This window comes from Oreochromis niloticus, linkage group LG12 (genome assembly GCF_001858045.2).
Source record: "Oreochromis niloticus isolate F11D_XX linkage group LG12, O_niloticus_UMD_NMBU, whole genome shotgun sequence".
Classification (NCBI taxonomy): domain Eukaryota; kingdom Metazoa; phylum Chordata; class Actinopteri; order Cichliformes; family Cichlidae; genus Oreochromis; species Oreochromis niloticus.
This window is the reverse complement of record NC_031977.2, coordinates 33,556,703-33,581,877: the sequence shown is the minus strand read 5'-3', so window position 1 is coordinate 33,581,877 and position 25,175 is coordinate 33,556,703. Positions and strand designations below refer to the sequence as shown.

The 25,175-nt window shown below is 40.5% G+C and overlaps 1 protein-coding gene across 1 annotated transcript in view; it reads left to right on the top strand.

Moving 5' to 3' along the window:
- fras1 (Fraser extracellular matrix complex subunit 1) overlaps positions 1 to 25,175 on the top strand; it is a 311,100-nt gene that overhangs the window by 199,527 nt on the left and 86,398 nt on the right. Inside the window, 3 exon segments of the mRNA XM_019365971.2 lie at positions 6,643 to 6,965; positions 21,631 to 21,790; positions 22,001 to 22,179. Of these exon segments, the coding sequence (XP_019221516.1) occupies positions 6,643 to 6,965; positions 21,631 to 21,790; positions 22,001 to 22,179 (662 nt within the window).

Here is a 25,175-nt window from a genome sequence, read left to right as displayed (position 1 = left end):
AAAACCAGCAGGGACACCGGCCCTCGCGGACTGGGATTGGGGACCCCTGCTGTAGTGGATCACCAGTTTAAGCTGGTGTTGGTCATGTAATGGTGGGAGGGATGTTTTCCTGAGAAACTTTGGGCCCCTTAATGCCACCTGACCTTCATTTAAACATTTAAACACCACAGCCCACCTGAGTATTGTTTCTGACCATGTCCATCCCGTTATGACCACATTTTTGATGTGGATAATGTCATTACGCTCAAATTACCTCAAGTGGGTTTCTTCAACTTGAGAATGAGTTCACTGCACTTAGGTGGCCTCCACAGTCACCTTTAGGATGTAGCGATGAAAAAAAAAAAGCAAAAATACAACAATTTGAAAAAAACCAACATATTATTGCAGGAGTCAAAAGTCTCTCACTGACAGCTTAGAGAAGCAGCTTTAACCGTACTTTCAGCAAATAATAAACATCATTAGAAATACAGTACTCAATCCCAAAAAAATGAATAAGTTAAACCAATATTATATTAATGTAACTGAAAATAACAAGTCATTTATTGATAAAACCCTTTTTTATGGTGTTTCAAGCAATGATTGAAAGGATTGAAATGATTGTTGCACCGTGATATTCTTCAAACCAGTGAGCAGAGTACCTGTCTTATTCCCCCTGCTTACTACAAGCTCTATTCGCCAATACTGCTACCACAAGATGTTGTTAAAGGGTCTACAAAACAACCAGTGATTCTTCTATAGAAGCAGGACTGGGTATAACTGGAGGCTACAGCGGTACAAGCCTGACTGCTCATCACTGTTAGCTGTTGAAGATCGGGCTCTGGCTGCTGGGCCGGGTTCAGCATGCACTCACTTTTAAATAATGTCGCTCCGTGTTCTTAGTTTAGCTTTGTGTTACCGAGGCGTCTGCACAGATGCTAGAAAACAGTCCATGTCACGATGTTAGCAGCAGTGAACGGCTGTTTCTGGCCTGGATGCAGTTTGTAACCATCACATTCTTGTTCTTTTGTACAATAAAAGGAAAATGGTTATTTGATTAGTAACTATAATGTGATTACAGAATATAGCACAGTAATGCCACACACCCAACAGTGTTTGTGGCGTTTACTGTTTTGAAAAGATGATCAAAAATAGACTTTATGCTTACAAAGGAGAATATTTTTGTGTATGTTTTTCTGATGACTAATGACTTTCCTCTCTGAAAGGCATTAGTGGACAGAGGCTGTTAATGGAGATGCATTTGAGTTTTCATTTTCCAAGAAAGACTTTGTACAGTTTCTGCAAATATGTGCGTGGTCAGCTTTCATGCTCCCACACAGTCTCCAATATTTCTGATGTGCAGACAGCTACCTGCTTTTTTTGTTCTGGGAGTAATTCACATACATTTCTAGAAAAGAACATTACCTCAATACGCTATTTTTTAGTATTTGAACTTCTTCAGAGAGACAGAAGGGAACATGGTGATTGCTCCTTTCAGTCCACATCAAAGCGACTCACAGACACTGATGTAACTTTCAGTGTTTTTGTTGTGTGCACTACAGTTTTCTTTGAAAGAAAGTAGATCCTGTCAATGTGGTTTCAGAACATTTCAAGCTTTATGGGGTTGCTTTGAAAGAAATCTTTCAGTGGTAGAAACGGTAAGATGTGCAGGAGGGCTATTTGATTACGAGCATACTGAATGCATTCTCGATTTTATCTTCATCATCACAATCATAATATACTGTATACAGAGAGAGCGTTATTATGCACACACGAGAAACTATATTTAAAAGATGGACATAGCCACTGTGACATCATCCATTGGTTTGTGTACTCACCATATTTAGACAAAAGAGTGGAGTGGTCAAATTACCTGAGTGAACAAACTACAGCCATAAAAAGTGTGTTTTTCTAATTAATGATAAGCAGTGTTAGACTACTGTTTGCAACATCGTCCATGTAATTAACAATACAACACTGAACTTTTTATCATCCAACATATCTGGTTAAATATCGATCACAGTAAAGAATATATACTGAAGGCCTTTCTTTACTAACATGTTTAGATGTTACAGTAAAAAATGAACCGATTCTAGCGTAGGAATGAGTACAGGTAGAAATGTGCAATCCTACAGGCCTGTTCATCTTCTTCATCTGGTAAAAATCAAGCTTTAGTTGGTCGGTTGAGGTCTGCAGACACTCAGCTTGAGCATGAAGGAGGTGATCTGTGTTCAGGGCTCTCTCGCTGATAGCGTTGTGTTAGTATCATGGATTGTTGATAAAAAGAAGAAAGCGTGTTGCTTTGTCAGGTATATCTTTGATGTCATGTTCTCAGTGGTTTATTGTTGGTTCTGGACTGAGCACAGTTTGATTTTTACCTTCATATTTTTATCCCTGTGTGCAATAAGTTAGAAATACTTTTCACTCCTGCATTGTTGCTCTGTTATTTTTGTCCCTTGCTGTGCAAGTACACATAAAAGCGCACATTAGATTTTTCTCCACCCTCATCGTGCAGGCAGTTAAAGAACTGTAGTGTAAGTCACGAGACAGTTGTTTGGTTAGTAACTGTATTCAGTTACTCTGTCTAGTGAAGCTATACACCGATCAGTGAATGCTTGAGTTTGCTCACAATAATAAAACTATGACAATGTCAGTACGACTACAAGGCAACAAAAGAAGTATTGAGCATTAAAAAATAAATGTATATTGTACATATGATAATATCTGAGGAACATGTGTCTTAATAGCTACACATTACACAGCTATAGCTGTTCTTTATCACCCGGATGTTGCCCTTACGATAGTAAAGGGTGGGTGGGTCAGGGATTATTGTGAGTTTAAAAGGCTGGGGGAAATGTACTGCAACATCTTCTGGCTGTTCTGCGTCACATGCTGAAAGAACTTGAGACTAGAGACCAACACTGAGGGCAGACCATGGGTGCGATCTCTGCGATCTCTTAGTGTGTTTCCACCTGTTGATTTGTGAAGTCACATTCAGGGGCATCACCAGTTTGTGTGTTTATTGGACAGAAGTTAGCACATTCGAACACAAGTGTCTAAATAGTAATACAAATACAAATACTTTGTTGTCATAAATTGTATGAACAAACCACACAGGCACACATAATGTACAGCATAGACATAATATATGAGAATTTCACTCGTCAAAACTGGAGCACAGACTTCTAGGACAGTGTGTAAAATTTACTGCACAGCAAGCCATGACAGTTACCAGATAAATGGGGCTCCAAAAAGCACCAACATCACAAACATGGTTCATAGATCCAGTTTAGTGACTCAGATTAGCAGAAGGTAAGCTTAGCCAGAAACCCCTTGGCAGCTAAACCCTTCCTGCTCCTGACCGTGCTCACTTTACACATTTATAACGTTTAAACAGGTGAGCTGTGTGAAAATGTTATGCAGGAGGAAACTGGCTGCATTTAATTTTTATTTCATGTTAACATCCCACCCTGTGGGGTCTGCCTCAAGTGGTCATTAGAGGAGCTGCAGTTTTTGGAATTTAAGCATTTGTTTTATTTTTGCAGCCCAGAGGCTTGCACCTATTATCCATGCATAATTTTTATTATTTTTTTTATTTTGTCCCATACAGAGCTGGAAAAACCAAACTACGCCGCACATTGACTCTGGTTTTTAAGGGTGCTGTTGAAAAACTCGACTATACAGCAGGGAGAACAAGACGATTTCTGCTTATGCAGCCTTCCCTGTGTAGCTAAAAGCAAAATAAAATACATTTTTAATTGAAATCCCTATCAGATCGCCAGCCAGCAGGGCCTCCGAATGTAATAGCCTCAGGAATGAAAGATCTGAGCTGCAGATAGCCTCCCTCCCCCCCTCTGACAGGAGTGGCTGCTTCTTTTGAAAAAACTTTCTAAGAGTCCAGTATCTGCTGATGGCATTTCTACTGAAGAGGTTTCTCACATACAGTGTGAATTCGGACACTGTTTTAGTTTTTTCTTTCTATATCTGCAGCACGAAGTCCTTTTTGCTGTGGACTTTGTGCAGTGCGCTTAGCTGTCAGTCAATACCAAAAAGCAGTCTACCTTTATTTTCTGATGAAATTTAGTAAAAAGCCCAAATATAACCAAGCCAAAACTATAGGCAATCTGTGAAACGGTTATTTTTTAATCATACGTCCAGGTAGACAGCAGTTCAGTGGTCTGTGCTGTGATGGTTTGACACATCAAAAACACTAGATGAGGCAGACACAGGGTGGAAATTGGCTTTGGAAATTCCTCCACTTTGTTCCCCTGAACACCATCCAGCAAAACAAAACAAATTAAGAACAAACGAGATATAAACCCAAAAACAACCACACAAAAAGCCTCTCCCATCTTCTTGAAGTACAGCAGAGCCCCAAGGGCCCCGTGGGTGATGACAGCTCTGCCAAAAATGAACCTCACTTCACCTGTAAGGGCAGGATGAAAGGTTAGCCCTCCCACCTCAGCGCGCCTGTGTTTGCTTTCATTTGCCTCAGGGAGGAGATCTTACCGGTTGCCTTTCATGCGTTAGCATGTCCTAGCACGATTAAAAAAGTAATAGCACACACACATACACAATTTCAGCCCCCACCAGCACATCCAAAACCTTTTGTTTCCCCTGTGAGAACTGCAGAAATGACGACACAGGATTAAGGTGGGCGCCTGAGGAATAAGTTGTCTGTCTCTTGGAGATAACTCCTCTGACGTCTAAAAATTTGTCAGCACATGGCCCCCTTGCAGGGCAAGGGGCTGCAGATAACTGCATGCTCCTCCTGTGTTTTTGTGCTTTGTTTCAGTTCTCTGTCTTGAAATTTCAACCAGGGGTCACTTTGGTTTAAAGACACACAGAGGGAGTGTGTGGGCATGACTTTCCCACAAGTCATCCTTCTCTCTGGCGCCAGCTTATTTCATGCATTGCCCTTTGCTCAAGTTGCTGCTGTAATGCCAAAAAGCTGGAGCTCGGCCAACCACCGGCAAACACTGCGAATTGGACACAAGCCCTGTGTCAGGCTGAGCGGCTCAGAGCTCGGTACCTGACAACGGTTTGATTTAGGGCCACAGCAGACTGGCATCTCCACAGGGACAGCCTATGCATCTCTACCTGTACCTCGTCCCTGCCAAGCTGTTCTGCTAACAAATGTTTTGTGGAGAAATTGTATTAAAATGAACTTTAGCCAAGCTGTTTTGCTTCCAGACTTTACTTTCCTGGCTGTGTTGTTTTCCTTGTCACATACTTAAACACAGGAAATTAAAACATGCATCTGTGATTCCTTTTTTAAGGACAGGGTGGGGTTTATTTTCCCCTATGGAAACAAAAATGTGAGGAGTTCAGTTTCATTTTTATTAAGTTTCACAACAACAGTCAGCTCTACATCCTACAGTAATACAGAGAAAACCTCAACAGTTAGGCAGCCCCCTATGAGCAAGCACTTGGAGACAGTGGAAAGGAAAAACACCCTTTTAACAGGAAGAAACCTCCTGCAGAACCAAGTTGTGATTAAACATCTTAAGTGGGATGCAAAAGATGATCGGATTTCACATTGGACCAAAACATTCCTATGGAAGAAAGAGGGAACTAACCCTCAATCACATGAGAAGTCTGTTCTATTGATTCATCCACAGAAAACAACTAAAAGAAATTTATCGTGTATTATTAAGAAAGAGGCCTTTTCTTACTTGTGATGCTTAGTGATGGGGTTGGGTGTGGTTAAGCAGAAAGAAAATAGTTCCTACTCTCAAAACAAGGTTTGTGGGGTTTTTGAGTAACCCAGTCATGATTTCTGAAAAGAGGGATTCCTGCTGAGTGCAGTTCAGATGTATTTTTAAGTGCTTTGAGCTCCACAAAGCCAGTGCTGTGTATTTCCTCATAGCAAGGAAGAGATCTCTACAGTCAAAAATATCGAGACCAGGGTTGTACGTGTGGAACCTGAGCTAGTCCACCGGTGATCTCAGACTGTTCATCATCTGTTTATGAGTGGATTTCTCACTAAACTTAAGTAATACTTTCTGTTGTTTGGAAAAGCATTTAAGTGTATGTGGTAAAGAGTGTATTTCCCTGTTGGATCGGGTGAACAGTCTCCAGTCGTCCTTGTACTTCTTACATCTAAAGAGAAAGAACAATGGCAGGTTGTTTTTTTTAAAATATGCTTTATTTTGAGGTGGAGGTTTGACATCTAGTCTAGATAGATTTTATTTTTTTAAGATGAACGGTTCATTTTAAAAGTGAAAAGAAGAATATGAATAAAGTTATCATCTTGTTTACAACGCGAGGCCTCCCAGTCCTGCTGGTGCTCCTAAAATGGCTTTGTTAGCAAGATGAAGCATTTTGCCATCTGCGGTGAGGCGTCAGGTATGGCTGAGTGCAGCTTAATGAGGCTCCCAGCTTCATCTCCGCTTTACCTTCATTTTCTTCATTTCCCTTGGTGTCAGCACAGCCCCCGTGTCCCAGTCCTCTGGGAGAAAATACATCATGTGATGATTTGAGCGTGTTTGGGGTAAATTGCTGTACCCCCTCTGCTATCAGCCCGCCTTTAGAGGTGTTAAAATGTATCTAAGCTTTATGTTTCCTAAATCAAATTTACCTCTGTCCTTCACAGCTGTCAGGTTATATTCAAAGCTGTTCTTACTTCTTACCTATAATCTGTTTTTTTTTTTTTATCCTTCCCAGCCCCGAGAGTCGTGACCCTCTCCCCTCTTACCGTGGAGGGCCGTGGCAGCCTGGCAACCATCACCAAGTCAGTCCTGCAGGTCGACGACCCTGACAACGCAGCCGATGTCCTGGTCATGGTACTTGAGCTGCCCCGCCATGGCCGGCTGACCCGTCTCCACAGCGACCGCGCTCTCAGCCGATTCAAGCTGGAGGAGCTGTCACGGGAACAGATTCAATACATCCACGACGGTTCGGAGGGGGCAGAGGACGGGGCGGTGCTGCAGATCAACGACGGCCACAGCTACAAGAATATTCTGCTCCGAGTCCAAATACACCACAAGGTAGGATGGAGAGAGGGGAAGGAGAAGGATTTATGCTTCATGCCTGAAATTTGACATTTATATATAGATTTAAAAATATTAAATTAATAAGATTAGTCTGCATAGTTCAGCATAATTGATTAGTTTGTATATAGAAAGATGAAGACGTGCACATAGCCAGCATGACAGCACCCATGGGATGAAGTATCTTTGTGACGCCTTATTAAAAACAGACATCAGGGGCTTGGCTGAGAAACCAGTGGGCACTGCATGCTGGTCACATCCTAAAGCATGCTCTGCTGTGTTCTTGTTTGGGGTTTTTGTTGTAATTTATGAAATAAAATTAAAAAAGTTTAGTGAGGTCACAGGTGATGCAGTCAGGTTCATCATCAGAGGCTGGGAAGCAGCGCACTCCGCCTTTGACTCCGCCCTGTAACTTTACGTGGTCTGCACTTCATGGTGAGATGTTGAAGTTTCTTTCACTTACACTCTGCAGTAATTCCACTTACAGTTGATCGAGGAATATCTGAGGGACGGAATTTCACAGTGGAATGCTTTTACAATACCACACTTAAATTCACTCTTTAGAAAACGATACATTTTTTCACAAATGCTTGTAAAGGCAGACTCCAAGGCTAGGTGCCTGATTTCACACACCTGTGACAACCGGACTTTAAATTACCTGAAGTCAAACATTAAGACGTCTGGCCCTTGAAGATTTGGAGGACGTGGCTGTGAAGAGACAGGTCTCAACGTAGGCTACTGTCCCACCACCTGGACCCATGGAAATTTTCAATAATAATATTTATTATGATGTAGAAAACAACAGTGTTTTGTTGGTGATTGTAGCTTGCAGGAAGTAGTATTTATCAGTGCAAACAATGTAACTGTGACGCACTTTTCCATTTAAAGTGTGACTCTATCACCACAAGGTGCCAGCAGCAGCAATATAGTGCAATAGTAATTACATACTATAATAGACAGTGACAGCTGCACACTATTGTTATATAATAAGAGTGAAGCATTTTTTCTACCTGGATTCTTGCGTGTTAAAGCTTTTAAGCAGCTGCTTAAAGTGCTGCTTTTCCATCATATAACCACATCACCGACTTCCGTCTGATGTTTGCTCTTTCTCGAGTGCAGCTAATGGCAGTTAAGACGTGTTTTGTTATATATTATGGTGTGTTAATTTATTTTCCCCCCTAAATTTCTTTAACTTTAACTCATATTTGCTGATTTTATACAATCTGTGTGTTTCTTAAACGTTACAGCACTCTGAGCTGCAGGGAGGTGCTATGCAAACAAAGGCAGTTATTATTTTAACGTTTACAATTTCTACGTCCAACTTCAGCACATGACTTGATGCATGACATGGTTGCTTTCAAAATTTAAACAGGAAGTAATTATTAAAAAGCACCACTGACATACTTTTAGATTCAAAGTGAGATGTTTTGAAGGCTCTCTGGTTTTAATTTAAAGCTGTCCTGCTGCTCAGTGGCTCACTTCAAACATCTCTGCAGAGTAAAAACTGCAGCATTGATCATCTGTTATTACTGGATGAAGTTCTTTCCTGGATGGCACACAGCTGAGTCAGATCAGTGTGCTGCACCTCGAAGTATCAGCACCTCACCACCAACTGTAGCTTTGAGAGAAACCAGAGCAATTGATTTTTTTTTCTTTTTAATCCTCTCGTATCATCTGAGTCAAATCCCCCAAAAATCACACAGAATGTGACTAAAAGTGAGACTTCACACACAGAAATGTTTGTAATGTGCAATAAAATTAAATTAAAATGCAAATACGCTTCAGCAACTGTGGAAAAAAAGACATTATCTACAGCACCCACACTCAAATGATTCTTTTATAGTTAATATTCGTGGCGTAGAAGCCATATCAGTGGAGAATTACACGGATAAATCTATTCCAAAATTTGCTTTATAAAATCCAAATTGTTATGGGAGTTGAGATATCAGCAGTGTAAACAGAATTTCATTTGCATTTCCACCCATTTTACAGTTCAGTTTCTCTTAGTGGAAACGTACTCTCACTTGTCCTCTGGCAGCAGGAGAAGCTTTTATGTTGGGAAGCGTAAAATCCAAAGGAAAATGCATATTAATCGGTTTAAGATCGAATTCACGTCAAGCCTTACGTGTGAGCTCAAGGAATGATTTCTGTCTCTAATTCAGCAGTTTAGAAGTTAAAAACCCGGTTAGAGAAAGATATTTAATCAAAACTATAACAACATGTAGCACTGTGAATTTTTTGGGGGGGATATTTTCATTGCAATACCAACAGTGAGACTTGTCATTGCTTCCAGTTTCATCTTGCAGCTTGAAAATGACCTCAAAGCCAAAATTACTGAGTCCAAGGAACAGCAAGGATGAGAGGACCTGAATGTGAGGTACAGGAAGCAAAGTGAAACTTTAGTATGTGTTCTTTAACCTGGACAGGGGTCGTGCATATATAGAAAACCGGCACAGACACCCAAAGCAAAGGAAGCAAAGCCTAAAAAGTCAAAGAGAGGCACAAAGAGATCACTTAGAAACACACAGAAGACAAGACAAACACATGGAGAGGTGTGTCTACCAATCAGACTGACTGTACAAAACACAGGAAACAAAACAATGCTGGAAGTAGAATTTACTGAGGCGTGTGAAGGAGATTTCAAAATAAAACAGGAAGTATTTAAACAGAAACTCCGAACCGTGACAAAGGAGTCCTACAACAGATAATTCGGCTCTTCACGAAGCTCAGAGTGGTGCTTTGCAGATTTGATTTCCTCAGTTCAGACAAAGACTCTGTTTATTCCTCCATGGGCACATCTGGACCTATAACAGTCCCACAGGATCCAACTTAAGGACACAAGAAGACTGAGTAAAAGTCAAAAAGATTCATACACAATACTGAAGATACAGATACTGAAGAAATTAGTAACAAAGGGAACACAAAGTAAACAACAACAGAGGCACAAAAATTTATGGAATCGCCACACTTGGAGGATGTTCATGCAGCTTAAATTATTTTAATTACTGGCATGTTTTTTCCCAACTCAAGCTGAGAAAAGCAGCACTCTGTGCCACCCCATCGACCCTGCTACCCTGTACTATACACAGATGCCAGATAAAGAGCAAAGTCCTTAGGCTTCACCTGACACGGCTTTTGTGAGAAAAAGGAGACCTTCTCTTAAATTCCCCATTGAGAGGGATTACATCCAAAGAGTGAATGTCCCTTCCTTCTATTTAAACCATTTTAAGCTGCCCAAAATTTAGCATTTATCACCCTGATTTCACTCGACCTGTCCACACAGTGTGCTCTAAAAAAGCCGTTACCTGCAGGCGCAGTCTGACCCCCACATGCTTAACCACCGTTACAGAAAGAGCAGGTCAGGCCTCTAAAATCTCAGCCGTCAGTCCTGGTCTTTCATCGCTTCTGGTGAGGTTTTTTTATGACAAGGATGCAATTATCTTGCAAAAAGCACCGGCCGTTGTGACTGAAAGTGGAGCGAAGTGTTTCGCCTGAGACAGGTTTGGCATCTGAATTACTAAGCATTAGCACAGGCACGCAAGGGGCACAAGCTTCCAATACCTAAGACATCTACACAGATGAAAGTCAGCGATATTAGTGTGTGCATCTCTGCATGTGTCTGCACTCCAGTCATTGTACTGTCTTAAACTTGAGAGTGAGGATATTGTTTTGGAAAGTGATGCCTGGTTTTACAGCAGAAATAAACATCTTTTACAGCCTGGTACAGAAAAAGCTCACTATGGCTAATTTCTCCTTTATATCAACTGGACGGGGTGTTAAATGTTTTTATAACCCAACTGTTTACATTTTATTGAGGCTTGAAGTTATGTATTATTAACTTTCTGAGGTCCAAACACCCCTAACCTTTGGCTTCTGAAGATTGTTTAGGCCAAGGACATCTTTTCGTTGGCACAGAGGGGAAAACAGGGACCATCATTTACAAAATGAACACCATGCTGTAATAACTAAGATATGCAACCAGTGACTGAGCTCATAATCTCTTGAGAAAAGTGTTTACTGAGTTCGTGTAACAAGTGAGCAGTAATGGCATTTTCTCACAGACGTCTAATAAATCGGACTCCTTTTGGCAACCAGAGGTGTGGCCCCCTGCTGGCAATTAGAAAGAATACAGATTTACAGCACTTGTCTCCTTGTATGGAAGTACGTTTCCGCTACTGAAAAAAAAAAGTATCCATAACTCGAAATTTTGACTTATTTCCTCGAAATTTCAACGTATTAACTCAAAATGTGGACTTATTTACTCAAATTTTGGAGAAAAGTAACTCAAAATTTCGAGTTGGCACTGCCAATCAGTAATCTACGTGAATGACGTAATTTTCTTGTTACCCGGAAGGATGTGGCACAGAGGAATGTGCACTCAAAACCGGATCGTGAGCTACCAATGTATAGCAACAAATTGGCGCTTTCGAGTGTAGGTTTGCTGATAGTAACGCCATGTGATTCAGCTAATAACACAAGGATTTCATCATTTGTGAAGCCACGCTGAAAATAATCAGCAATTTGTCCATTAATGACTGGCTGTAATACTGGTAGCTTAGCTGTAGCATTTGTAGCTGAGGGCTTCAGCTTCCGGGTAACAAGGAAATGATTCATGAATCATTCACGTAGATTACTGACTGGCAGCGCTAACTTGAAATTTTGACTTGTTAACTCAAAATTTTGAGAAAAGTAAGTCAAAATTTCAAGTTATTTTTGTCAAAATTTTGAGTTAATAAGTCGAAATTTTGAGAAAATAACTATGTATATATATATATATATATATGGATACTTTTCTTTTTGTGTGGCGGAAATGAGCTTCCATACCTTTCAGATCTGGAGACTAACAGAGTTTGTTGTTGTTAGTTGATAACTTCACCTTCCTGTGTAGAAATAGTCAGGCTCTAAAAGATAAGGTTTTTATAAAGTGCTCTATAGTTATGTGTCATATCTTTAAAAAAAAATTTAAACAACAAGACAAACATCCTACGTCATTTTGTGTAGCATAGAAGAAGTCACCACAGTTTGATTTTAGGAGGGCAGCTCTGTTTGTCTGGCTTTGCACAGATGGTACGCTTCAGGCCCAACTCCTCTGCTTTCTCCTCTTCTGTAAATCAATATCATCCCACACACACTTACACATACCAGTCTCCATTTACTGTAAAATGTCCTGATGCTGCATTCTGTCATGCATGAGGAAGAGCAGGACGGAGAGTGTGACGGAAAGCTGAACGAATGTCTGTGATTTATGTCAACAGCTTTTGGACGAGTCTCGGCCGCATTGTTGTCCTCACTTCCTCTCTGTTTGATCTACATGAGTACATTACCATAGTAAAGACAGCAGGGGAATGTGAGAAGAGTACCAGATACCACAGTCATTTTTAAAGAAAGAAAGGCCTTATTTATCATGTCTTGTACAGTTGTAAGAGGAGGTTTTATATGTTATAACTAAATTCTGAGCCTTAAAAGTTATGGACTTCATTTTCCAAGTTGATGAACTTCAAAGCAAAAATTTTCAGAATTTCTATTTCACATCGTGTAGAAATTGGTTCGTTTGTTCTTTATTTACAGTATTTTGCTGTGATGTTATCCAGGTTGGTTATCAAGCAGTAGTTATGCTAACACTTTGGATAACATTATTTTGCAAAAAGCCATCCTTTATATTAGTGTTTGCGTCCAATGAGCCATACTTTGGGGGCGATCGTGGCTCAAGAGTTGGGAGTTCGTCTTGTAATCGGAAGGTTGCCGGTTCGAGCCCCAGCTTGGACAGTCTCAGTCGTTGTGTCCTTGGGCAAGACACTTCACCCGTTGCCTACTGGTGGTGGTCAGAGAGCCCGGTGGCGCCAGTGTTCGGCAGCCTCGCCTCTGTCAGTGCGCCCCAGGGTGGCTGTGGCTACTATGTAGCTTGCCATCGCCAGTGTGTGAATGTGTGTGTGGATGTCTGGATATGTAAAGCGCTTTGGGGTCCTTAGGGACTAGTAAAGCGCTATATAAATACAGGCCATTTACCATACTTTCCTTTTAATGTTCTCTTGAGCAATAAAGCTCCAGGCTTTCTGAACCAACTTGCAGTCCAGTCCTTGCACATGACCATTTTCAGGGGAATTTATTTGTTTGTTTGTTTGTTGAAGCACTTAATAAATGACCCATAAATCATTCAAGCATAAAACAGACGCCTAATTCAAGGGATGAACTGAATCAAAAACTGTCTCAGTGGACAGGTGGCTGTCAAGAAGTTGTTCTTAAGAAGGGAAACAAGCAGAAAAGACAGAGGTATGGCAAATGACACAATAACTGGACTGAAAACCAGTGGCAGCAGGTCTGATGGAGCGATATGTTTTTGGTTCAGATCGTTGGAAATATGTACAGAGAAGAGAAAGAGAGAGGCATAACACCGAGAGTCTACAGCCATGGTGGAGGCTCGGTGATGGTTTGCGGCTAAATTTCAGCCAGTGGTGTTGGAGAGCTCGTTAAAATTGAATTATTAATGCAGAAAAGTACAGATTTTTATCCACCATGCAGTACCATCTGGAAAGCATCTTATTGGCTTATTGGTTTCATTTTTTAGCATGAAAATGATCCCAAAAACATACTTGAAGACTACCTTAAGAAATGACAGCATTTAGAATAAAGGTGGTCATACCAAATATTGGCTTTCAGGCTTGTTGAAATTGTACAAAACTCTGTTTTTACCATACACTCTATTTTTATTTGTATTTGCACACATTTCAATAAATTGCTACATCTGTTTCCCATTTTCCTAGAAAAACATAAAGAAATTGGGTGTGGCTCAAGGCTTTTGGACAGTGCTGTAATAAAACAGTGGCAGACAGTAGTGTAGGACAGTCATGTACATGTCTCCTTTTCTTTGCAAGCTGGCTCACAGTGTACAAGCAACAAAGCAGTTCAATTAATGTCATTATTAACGGTGGTTTTCTGAGATAGTGCAGCGCTTCTTTTAGCCTTACAGCGTATACAAGACATCCCCAGACTCGTACACGGCGAGTATTATTGAGTACAGTATTATCAAACATGTAAAAGTGTATGCCTCCAGCCAAAATCACTTTCTGTGACCTTTTTATGACATATTGAATCAAACAGTTAGGTTGTAAACATGAACGTGCTCTGTGTAGTTTACTGATGCCTCACAGGATTTCTCTACATATTAAATTTCTGCAACAATATACGAGACGTGGCTTAACCTAACCCTAAACACTGAAGGCATCGAGTTGAGGAAGGTTTTTTGTAAATCACAAAATCAAAAGTAGTGATGCACCAGAGAAAATGGAAAGTAGAAACGATCAAAGGCAATAAAAGCCTAAATCCAGAGATAAAGCTCTCAATAAAGACTTCATGAACCTTGACTGCTCCTTCAGCGCTCAAAGATAAAGCCTTGAGTGATTATTAGCTCTGCCTGGATTTTAACAAACTCGGGCCGATGAATCTTTTAATTTTGGAGCGTGGCACTGTGTGGAGTCCTTTGTTCTTCCAGGCCCACCATCCGGGCAGCAACCGTAGCTGTCGATGCCAGAGCGTCTCAGGGACAATAGGCTTTCCTGAAAGTTGGATTACGGGGCTCTAAAGCAGGGGACTAATCAGGCCGATAATGACCCTGTGATGGATGGACTTTCTCCTGATGGAGCCTGAGCCCTGAGCTGAGCTGGGGCTCAGCTGAATAGGAAGCAGGACTCTTGGCTTTCAATTACTGTCTCGGGGAGAACACTTTTAGCCTTTGAAAGACCCTCGGGCTCTTCTGTTCCTCGGCTCAAATGGAAGGGAATTAGTTTTGGTTTTTTGGGGTGTTTTTTGCTCACCATCCAGCTCTGGAAGCAGATGCGAGCTGCTAAGTTAAGTTTGCAGAAGTACAATTATTTACTTTATTTTCGAATTGTGCTTCAAGTCCATATTCGGCGATTGCACCCTGATTTCTTTCTGTTTACATATCCGACATGTTTACTTTTACCAAGCGCTCCATCGCTGTTACAACACGGCTGGACGCGTCACTGAGATCGAATAAGAAAAGGTTGCTGATAAGAATTCAGTCTTCATTCGCTGACTTTCACTCGTTGTTTAACAAGTCCATCAGCTCATCCTGTGCACCACTCACCCAGAGGAATTATGGAAATATGACAGACAACAATGCCATTGTCATCACAACAGCATGACCATCCTGGCGGGCAGCTTGCCAATGTTTTATGGATGACTCTGACTTCATCTGTGGAAAGTCATTTATTTCTGTTTTTGTGGATTGTGGCCAAAAGCCTTGTTTACGGTCCATCTCAGGCCCCCGGGCTCAAAGTCCTTTAAAGGTCTCGGATTATGCACTTTTTCTGCATCTGTTCTTGTGAATACTGTGGCTGGGGATAAAAAATGTTGTTGACAAAACTGTTTTGTTCTTTTGTTGTAGAATAGTTGTTCGTCTGATGCATGCCGTATTGGCATGGGGAACAAGACTGAACATTCAACCCCTTAAAGGCATAAGAAACATCATTATTTTATTTAGTTTACTCGTTTTCTTTAGACGTGAGGAGAAAGACAAAGCCAAACATCTTGAAGTGAACGCTCAAGTCTTACATAACAAGGAGAAGTCAAAATAAATAATGACTCTGCGACAAAATAAGAAGGTTGTGTTAAAATCTGAGGCATGACTTGACTGACTCTCACATATGGGACGTTGGCATGTTGTGGTAAATCTTTAAGGTCTCAGCTATAGAAACAAAAAGATTGGTAGTCAGTTAAAAGCTGAGACTGTGTTTCCAAGTACAGCCTGGGGACGAAAAAACAAATCACCCCATATACGTGTAGGATGAGTTTCATTGTAAAAGTGTTAAGAAATTAAGGATTTCGTCTTGTTGTACTTGGGTGTGACTATAAAAAGGCATTGATGCACAGTGTATACTTTGTTGTCTTCTGTAATATTTTCTGCATTAAACTACTCTGGCAGCTTTGAGAGGACTCCCACAAAAGTTATATCACAACATGCACCTAAATCTGTCTATGACTTTTTATAGCAATTCATCATTTTTTTCATCACTTTTTTCCTGAAATTTACAAAAAAGTACCTCGGAAAACTTCACTGAAATAAACTCGTTTTCGAGAGTGAAAAACTCGGCCTAGCTCTCGGCCATACCTTATTGCAGAGGCATCATTCAAACTTTAAACGGGTCACAAAGCTTTGGGCTTTGTGCCACAGTCACTGTAAGCTTTGTAAAACATTGAGTGTTCTCATTTTTGAAAGCCTGGAGATTATTTGAAGAAAAAAATGGCTTTCATATTGTCTCATGGCCAGACCTTTCCCTCTATATGTGCAATTTATCCATTGAAATGTCGGCATTTTGTGCTCTTTCACCTGATATTACTCTTGTACTCTGTGTTGTGACAGAAATCACCTCGGAGTGCAGAGTCCTCTGTAAAGAGTCCCTATAGAGTGTCATTAATAAGCAGCATCCAAATTTCAGCCTATAGTGTGTCCTTCCTGCAAACATGTCAGTGTGATACACACTAAACAGGGGAACAGTGTGTATTTGGTTCCACTAAAGTTAAAGGATTTTACTTGGTGGTTGGTGGCTCGTATAATGAACCTGTGAACAATGATCTTAATTTTGTAAGTTATTCATCTCTCAGATTCTCAGTCACGTCCATCATTGATGATCACGTCCAGTTTGAAATGACCAAGATACCATCCCGGTGGCTACGACCAAGTTTTATATCGACTCTATGGTCCCACTATGTGCACAGCTCCACTTCAGATGTTCTGTTTACCTTCGTGTTGGATGAGGATCCATATGGCACCCAGCAGAATTCAACAAAGGTTCAGCCAGTTGTTGCTACAATTACTGATGTGGAGATCGCCTTGAAGATCATTAGTTGTTCAGTATTCATGGCTACAGTTACATCATTAAGACAAAAGAACACTCCAGGCAACTCAGAGAAAAGGTTACTGAAAAGTGAAAGTCAAGGGATGGAGGAAAAAAACGTTTCCGAGTCACCGAGGACCGCCTGGAGTTCAGTTATATCTGTCATTACGAAATGAAAGGAGAATGGCACATGTGTAAATCTGCCCAGAAGGAGACAAGCCGGGGACACCAAGACACCTCTAAAGGAGTGAAAACCTTCAGCAGCTGAAATAGGAGAGACTCTGCATACAGTCAGTGTAAACTTTATCAGAGAGGGGAAAAAAGAAAGCCACAGTTAAAGAGATCTCATATTTAATCTCAACTAGAATTCCCCCTTGGGCATGTGGGACACTCTGAGGTCACAAGTCTAAGAACGTTCTCGATGTTATATATTACGCTGCACGCCAACACAAAAACGGCGCATGGTGGTGGCAGGATCATGCTGTGGGCCTATTCTTTACAGCAGACCCTGAAAGGCTTATAAATGTACAGGGTGACATAATGAAGCAACATCATATACAATCCTGCAGGACATTCTGAGTCAGTCTTAGAGAAGAGATTGATTTTGCAGAAGAACAGTGACATGAAATGAACAGCAAAAGCTACACAAAAATGATTTTAACACAAACATGAATGTTTCAAGGTGGCCGAGTCAAAGCCCAGGCCTGAAACCTCACAGAACTTCGGCAGTTTTGAAAAGACGAGTCTAGTCAGATTGTGCTGTGTGCAAACCCGTCTGAGACCTATCCATAAAGGCTCCGTGATGATTGGATGTGACTTGAAGGGGTGAATGTTTGTGCAGTCACTTATTTTGCATCATTAATGTTTAACTGCTAATTTTAATTAACAGACAGACAGAAATGTATGCATTGCTCTGTGCATTTGATCAAGAGAAATGTTTAATGTGCTTCAGTGAAGGACGTGGAAACAAAACTTACTGCTGTAAAATTAATGCTGTTTTATTACTGGCTAACACTGATTGGTGGGTTCCAAAAATCTCTGCGTAGGAAAACCCTGTCAGTGTGTTAATGCAGATAGAAAGCCTATTAGAGTAGTCCACTTTTCAGGACTCAAACCTCAGATGTCTTCATTTATGCTGGTTATTTAGAATTGCAGTTTAATGTTATTGATTTGGCATAATTTCCAGAACTAAATAACAGCTCACTTACAACCAGAGACAGTGAGTCAGTAAGTTTAATGAGCAGATTAATGAGTAGATCCTGACTATGGAGGTCTGTCTCTAACCTACTTTAAAACCCGTTTGTTTAGTTCATCCTCTCAGGTGTTTTCTCAGTATTTCACCTTCTCTGTACTTTGTCAGTTTGTGAATTATGCTAGGTAAATCTAATTTCTTTACTCCCAGAGGTCAAAAGCAATGAAACTTTCATGAGCATGTCATTTTCTTTGCACCTGTCTGAAGGAGATTAGATTGTCTGTCTACCTAATGGGCCAACACAAATCCACATGGAAAAAAAACTAATTAGATTTGTGTATTATCCAAGAAAAAATGGGAAATTTACAACCTGGAGTGCAGCTGCAGGTCAGAGAACGTTAGAGATCTGGGGATATTAGCCGTGACTCCAAACAGGTACCTTTGATCGGTTTTATTTTGAAAAGCGTGCTGCTTCTGGGTATGAATGTCCTTGAGAGACCTTGATGTTCAGCCTGAGAGTTTGATAATCTCGTGGATGATGTGGGCTGTGAGCTAACAGCCTGCCGTACTGACTTATGTGTTTTCTCTTCCTGATCTGTGATTCTTTGCCTTCTGCTGCCACACTGAAATAATGTGATTTGGATCAACCAGGCGGCAGTCAGAGGAGCCACAGATGGTCAGCAGGTTGTTATCTTCAAACACAGACACCCACATGTGCAGCGCACATTCAGCGTCGCACACCTGTGTGCACTCTTGTAATGCATTACCACCTACTGCCACAGTGTTTATGCCACTGATATGCTGATTATCCTCTGCAGTAAATAGCCAGGTGTGTGTGTGTGTGTGTGTGTGTGTGTGTGTGTGTGTGTGTGTGTGTTTGTGATTAAAGCCTAAGAAAAACCTTCCTAAAATAAACCTGATACTGAAGTAATGTGACTGTTTAACTCTCTAAGATCCACGTACCCCTTACCCTAATGCTACCAGATTATTCTGATTATTCTTTTTTCTTTAAAAAAATGTTCTTGCCGTTTTTGTTTTTTCCCAAAACATGTTTTTAAAACTGGGGCTAGTTCCCACTTTTCATAATATTTTGTCGTGGTTGAATATTATTTTCTAACAAAGGTAAGTCTAGAGGCTGGAAGTAAATATAGACCCGACTTTAATTTGAAAAAAATCCAAGTCTTGATGTTTGGGTGAATGAAGTTTCTCCAGCTCTAAATGTAACTTCAGTGTCTGGTTTCTGCTTTCTCTTGAACTTTTCCCACCATTTTTAGTTCTTTCTCCCACAATGCATTTCACACTTTATAAATTACACGTGGTACCATATTTTTATATTAATCTTTTTACAGTGTAGCTATAGTATTTAATATTATATGTAGTGTGATGTTATTAATGTATGTGAGAAAGCATGGTTGTGCCTCCTCAGCTGAAAATAATGTAAGATCACTTGTAGAATTTGGCCCATAAACCCCTGTACTGTGCAGGCAATTTCTATAAATATAATTTTTTAATCTAATATACAATTTATTGCTTATGTTAACATATAGCCAGGTATTTTTTCTAGACATCCGAGAAGTGTGTCATATCTGTTTTTATTTAGACAGCGGCATGATACAGTGAGCAAGAGGTCTAGTTTCAAAACCTCCCCGACAGCAGGAATTGTCTTTGTTGAAATGCCCTCAGGCAATATTGACTCATCCACCAACTCTGTGTGCTCTCTATAGCTAATCCTGCTCTTTGTTCTCCTGGAGGGGGAACTCTGACGTGGATCAATAAATCATCACGAAAATAAGTCTGATTCTGAAGTTGAGCTGAAACTTCTCAAACAAAGAAAACACATATTGAGTTTTTTTTGTGACACTTCATTTCTGATCGGTGGAGCTCAGAGTAGACTCTGCACTCAGGTGATGCTGAAGCTGGCAGACAACTTCATGAAAGGCTCACAAACTTGAGTTCAGAACAGATGTGGATTAAAAGAAGCCAAACAGTAAAGTGAGACTGGCATCGAGCTGCATCTGAGGATGAAAGTTTACTGACACTTATCATATTGTATAGTTTACTGTGTCTGAAAGCTAATTTAATGTAAACGAATGTGATGCCGCTGCACCTGTTTAAAGTTTTACACAAGACCTCCAGTAAATACCTGGCATCTGTGAAGATTTAAAAGGTAATCAGGGGATAATGTATTTCATTTATTTATGGTTAGTGGGATTGGATCCCCCGTAACTATATTTTCAGTCTTACAGGGTTCTGGAGCCATCCACCATTAGATGGTCGTTAGAAATGGATGGATGGATGTTAAACTTCCAAAATTTTGAGTTACAAACAGAAATTTACAGAAACAGTAAGACAACTCATAAAAGCATTGGTTTGTCATACATTGAGCATAGTGTTCAGGCCACAATCAGCTTGGCAGATATGCTGAATATGTAAGTTGCACTAATTAAGCTACTTAAGCCTGTTTATAGTTCCTGCTCAGCTGCAAGCTGCTTTGCAAGCCAGCTCCAAAAAAGATCCTGTTTTTGATGTGATGTTTTATTGTTGCTGTCCCCGTTTTATGCTTCCCATTTATGCATGCTTTTGGTTACCATGGCAACTCCAAACCGGGAGCCCAGTTCAGTCGTCACCTTAAAATTGTAAATTAACCTCACTGGTAATCCATTTGAACAAAATACAACTGTTACTGTGTTACTAAAAGCCTGAGACGAGGAGATTATTGACTGACCACTTCCCAAAGCATTCCTTTCTGCCTTTCCATTAAAACTCTTACTGGGCGATGCTAACAGCATCAAATGAAAACACCTGGGTTGGCTACAGCTCTCTGTGTAACAGTTAATTGGTGGATACTTCCTACACTGTAAATAAACCGTTACTTTGAAGGACATGTCAACATCAAGGTCAAAACAGAACGTACCAGATATAGAAGTGCAGATACTTGTATTAAAATTACCTGAACCTTATATCATATTGTTATTGTATGGAAATGATATCAATATAAGGGATTTAACATTTTATTTCAACTGAAGTTTTAAATTTAATGATTTCCGTCTGCTTGAACATCTGTTATGGAGAACACGAAGAGAAACACAAAGAGTATAAAAAATGAGCTTGTTGTAGACGTGTGACTTCACCTGTGAAAAAATGAATATGAACATGGTGAAAGGAATCGTTCAGAAATAAGTCAGAATAGTTTCTATTGTGAGCTCCAATAGATTTTGTCTTTTAATTGGATTAATCAAGCTATAAGCAAATATTAGATGGCTCATGTCCAAGCCATAGAGAGTATAAAGGTGGTGTAAAAGTGGAATTTAGTGAATGAATATAATCGTCATATATAACATGAAATCATTATCATCATTAAATTAAGATAAATAAGCACCAATACAATAAAGAAATCCAGCAATGACAGAAATAACATGTGGGATGACGGCAACACCTGAACAGAAGCTCCGACTCAGATTGTTGTATTTACCACCACATCAGGTTTCAGAGGACGTCCCAGAGCAGAAAGCACCAAATATAAATTAGAGCACATAGAAATCACAGTCTTCTCTGGTCTATAATGTTTCCCACAGAGGTAATGTTAAAATATTTTGATGTTTGTGTGTTTTTTCAGCCTGGAGACTCTCCTCACATGTTGTCCATTCCAGTGACCTGGGTGAAAGAGGGAGGCATGGTGCGACTGGATAAAAAGTACCTGCAGACAGATTTCAAAGGAGTCAGCACTGATAACATTGTCTACAGCATCCTCCCCTCAGAGGGGCAACCCAAATATGGTACCTTAACACTCAGTCACACTTTCCTTTAATATTTCCAAACAAGCTGTTTTATGTGCTGAATGATTGTAATATTGTAGATTTACAAACAGTTAGTACATAATTTAAAAGAGTCTTCAAATTTAATTTCTAAACTTTATTAAACATAAATTTCAGCTCTAATTTTGCTTTTAAGGCAAATATAACATCTTACTCACCTTCTCCGTTCAGGTGAGGTGTTGCTGGTGTCCATGCCGGCTGATGGCCCCTCAGAGGGTTGGCTTCCCTCGCTAACAGACGACCGCAGCTTTACAGCAACGACTTCCTTCACGCAGCAAGACGTGAATGACGGTGCAGTCTGGTACCGCCACTTTGGCACCGGCAGCAGCGGTGACTCCTTCCTGTTCCAGGTCAGTGCTGATGCACCCTGTCCACAGAGGACCAGTTTCACACATGTCCTTGTTTTGGCTTCTGGCAGCTGAGATGAAACATCTACAGGTGACAGATTAAAGGAAAAACCTCTAACTCCTGCAGGGAGAGGATAAAGCTCTAATACACTCTAATTAATACAAACATGTTTAAAGTGTTCACAGAAAATTCACAGACTGCTGATTTTCCCAAAGTGTGATAAATTATTATCCAACGAAGGCAGAGGAGCAAAAAATGTGACAATAAACAAGGCAATATTACTCCAGGGTGAACCAAAGCCAAAATAACAAACTGAGCAGTTCTGTCTTTTCAGTAATGTGTGTTAAAATATAAGAAACAAAGACTTTTAATAAACATCCATCCATCCATCCATCCATCCATCCTCATCCGCTTTATCCGAAGTCGGGTCGCGGGGGCAGCAGCCTAAGCAGAGAAGCCCAGACCTCCCTCTCCCCAGCCACCTCCTCCAGCTTATCCGGGGGAACACCAAGGCGTTCCCAGGCCAGCCGAGAGATATAATGGGGATAATCTCTCCAGCGTGTCCTGGGTCTGCCCCGGGGCCTCCTCCCGGTGGGACATGCCCGGAACACCTCACCCAGGAGGCGCCCAGGGGGCATCCTTGCCAGATGCCCGAACCACCTCAACTGGCTCCTTTCGATGTGGAGGAGCAGCGGCTCTACTCTGAGCCCCTCCCGGATGGCCGAACTTCTCACCCTATCTCTAAGGGAGAGGCCAGCCACCCTTCGGAGGAAGCTCATTTCTGCCGCTTGTATCCGCGATCTCGTTCTTTCGGTCACTACCCACAGCTCGTGGCCATAGGTGAGGGTCGGGACGTAGATCAACCGGTAAATTGAGAGCTTCGCTTTTACACTCAGCTCCCTCTTCACCACGACGGACCGGTGCAGCGTCCGCATCACTGCAGCCGCAGCACCAATCCGTCTGTCGTTCTCTGGCTCCCTTCTCCCATCACTCGCGAACAAGGTGACTACAGGTGTCAGATTAAAGGAAAAACCTCTAACTCCTGCAGGGAGAGGATAAAGCTCTAATACACTCTAATTAATACAAACATGTTTAAAGTGTTCACAGAAAACTCACAGACTGCTGATTTTCCCAAAGTGTGATAAATTATTATCCAACGAAAGCAGAGGAGCAAAAAATGTGACAATAAACAAGGCAATATTACTCCAGGGTGAACCAAAGCCAAAATAACAAACTGAGCAGTTCTGTCTTTTCAGTAATGTGTGTTAAAATATAAGAAACAAAGACTTTTAATAAACATAACTATTTATAATAAGAAAAACAGAAGAAAACAGTGTAAAAGAAAAAGGCTGTGATGTACAGTGAAAGTGGATTAAACCCATTAACATCCAAATCAGTCCATATAAATCAAAGTAAAAGAACTGGAACCATTAAAATATCAGAATTTACACAAGGGAGCACAGAGCCAGCTACAACGTAGGTTGGACGGGACGTGATGCTGCTGTCGGTTATTCTCCAGAATCCATTAAAACCTGAACGTTTCAGGTTAAAGGACACGTTTGCTTGAAACGGTGAGGAGAAATATGCGGCAGGTTTTGTGATACCTTTACTCTCATATAACAAGTGTGTCAGTGTCACGTCTGTCATCAGCTGCCATGCTTAGAGAGCTTGGGTGTGTGCAGCAGCAGACACTCGAGTTGCAGGTACACCCTCAAAGATTCTTAAAAGTAGAAAACGAGTACTTCTGCATTTGGACCAGTATCCTAGATTTTGTTATTCACCATCATAATTTGATGGAATATTATTTTGAAAAATGGTTCAAATCTGATTGGTCGCTGTTTTTGTTTTTTTTTCCTTCTTCTTTTAAGAAAAAAAATCTATCACCATCTGTGATTGTTACACGAAACATACATACATACATTCAGAATAGCTACCCATAACTTTTGCATTCTTGTTTTTTAGTTGGCTCACCTAAGTTACATATTGCAAGACTATTATTTTATCGTTGTTCTTCAGTTTTTTCCATGGCAAGGTGTCTGTCTGTCCTTGCATTTATTTGGAGATGAATTCCTACTCCTCCTCAGGTATTTATCAGATTTTAGTGAAACTTGCAAACCCAAACTTTGCTCAAGGTCAACATCACATTGATGTGATAATTGTGCAGGATCGTGAACCAGATGAGCTACTGTGTCACTAACGTCCCGGTTTTTACATGCATTCATGCATTCATGCAATCATGCGTGTTGGAGACAATAAAACACATGAATAATCTTATCCGCAGTGTCTTATTGTTTTGTATACAAAACTGAAACAAAGAAAGCTGCAATATTCAGCACAGACCGTCAAAAGTAAACAGAAAACTAACTCGAACCAGAGCATCACAAATTTTGTCTTTTATTATGAAGTCGTTGCAAAGCAAAATCATCAAGTGTCCAAACTTAAAGTAAACATATGCAGATGCATTAAAAACATGATTAATAAAGTGTAATTAAAACATGTTTATAACACATGAAATATGCCTTTCATTATATTCTGAATATTTATGTTGAACATGACAAAAATTTTAGATGGTAAGGTCATATTATGTAACACAAGCCAGAGTGGATAATAATGTGGTCATCTCAGGGATAAGACCCACCCATCTGTCATTCAAACATTCTGTTTGTGAAGGGTAGCCAATCAGAAGAAAGCTGTCTTAAAGGACCGTATAAAGCAGCTGAGTTGCTGCACCGAACCCAGTTTAAGGCAAATAGGGATTATTTTTGAACTGAACTGCGGGGGTTGAGATATTTTTGCCACTGACTGTGTGCTAATACCACTGCAAGGTATCAATATTTTCCAAAACCCGATAAAAGAAAATTAATACGAACTGCACCGTGAGATGAAACTTCAGGGGGATAAGAAATAAGAAATGGAGATGATGACAGGGACACATTTCGACACATTTTTCTTGTAATATTTTTTCTTTTGTGGCCTTTTTCTCTGTTGTGTTTCTCTG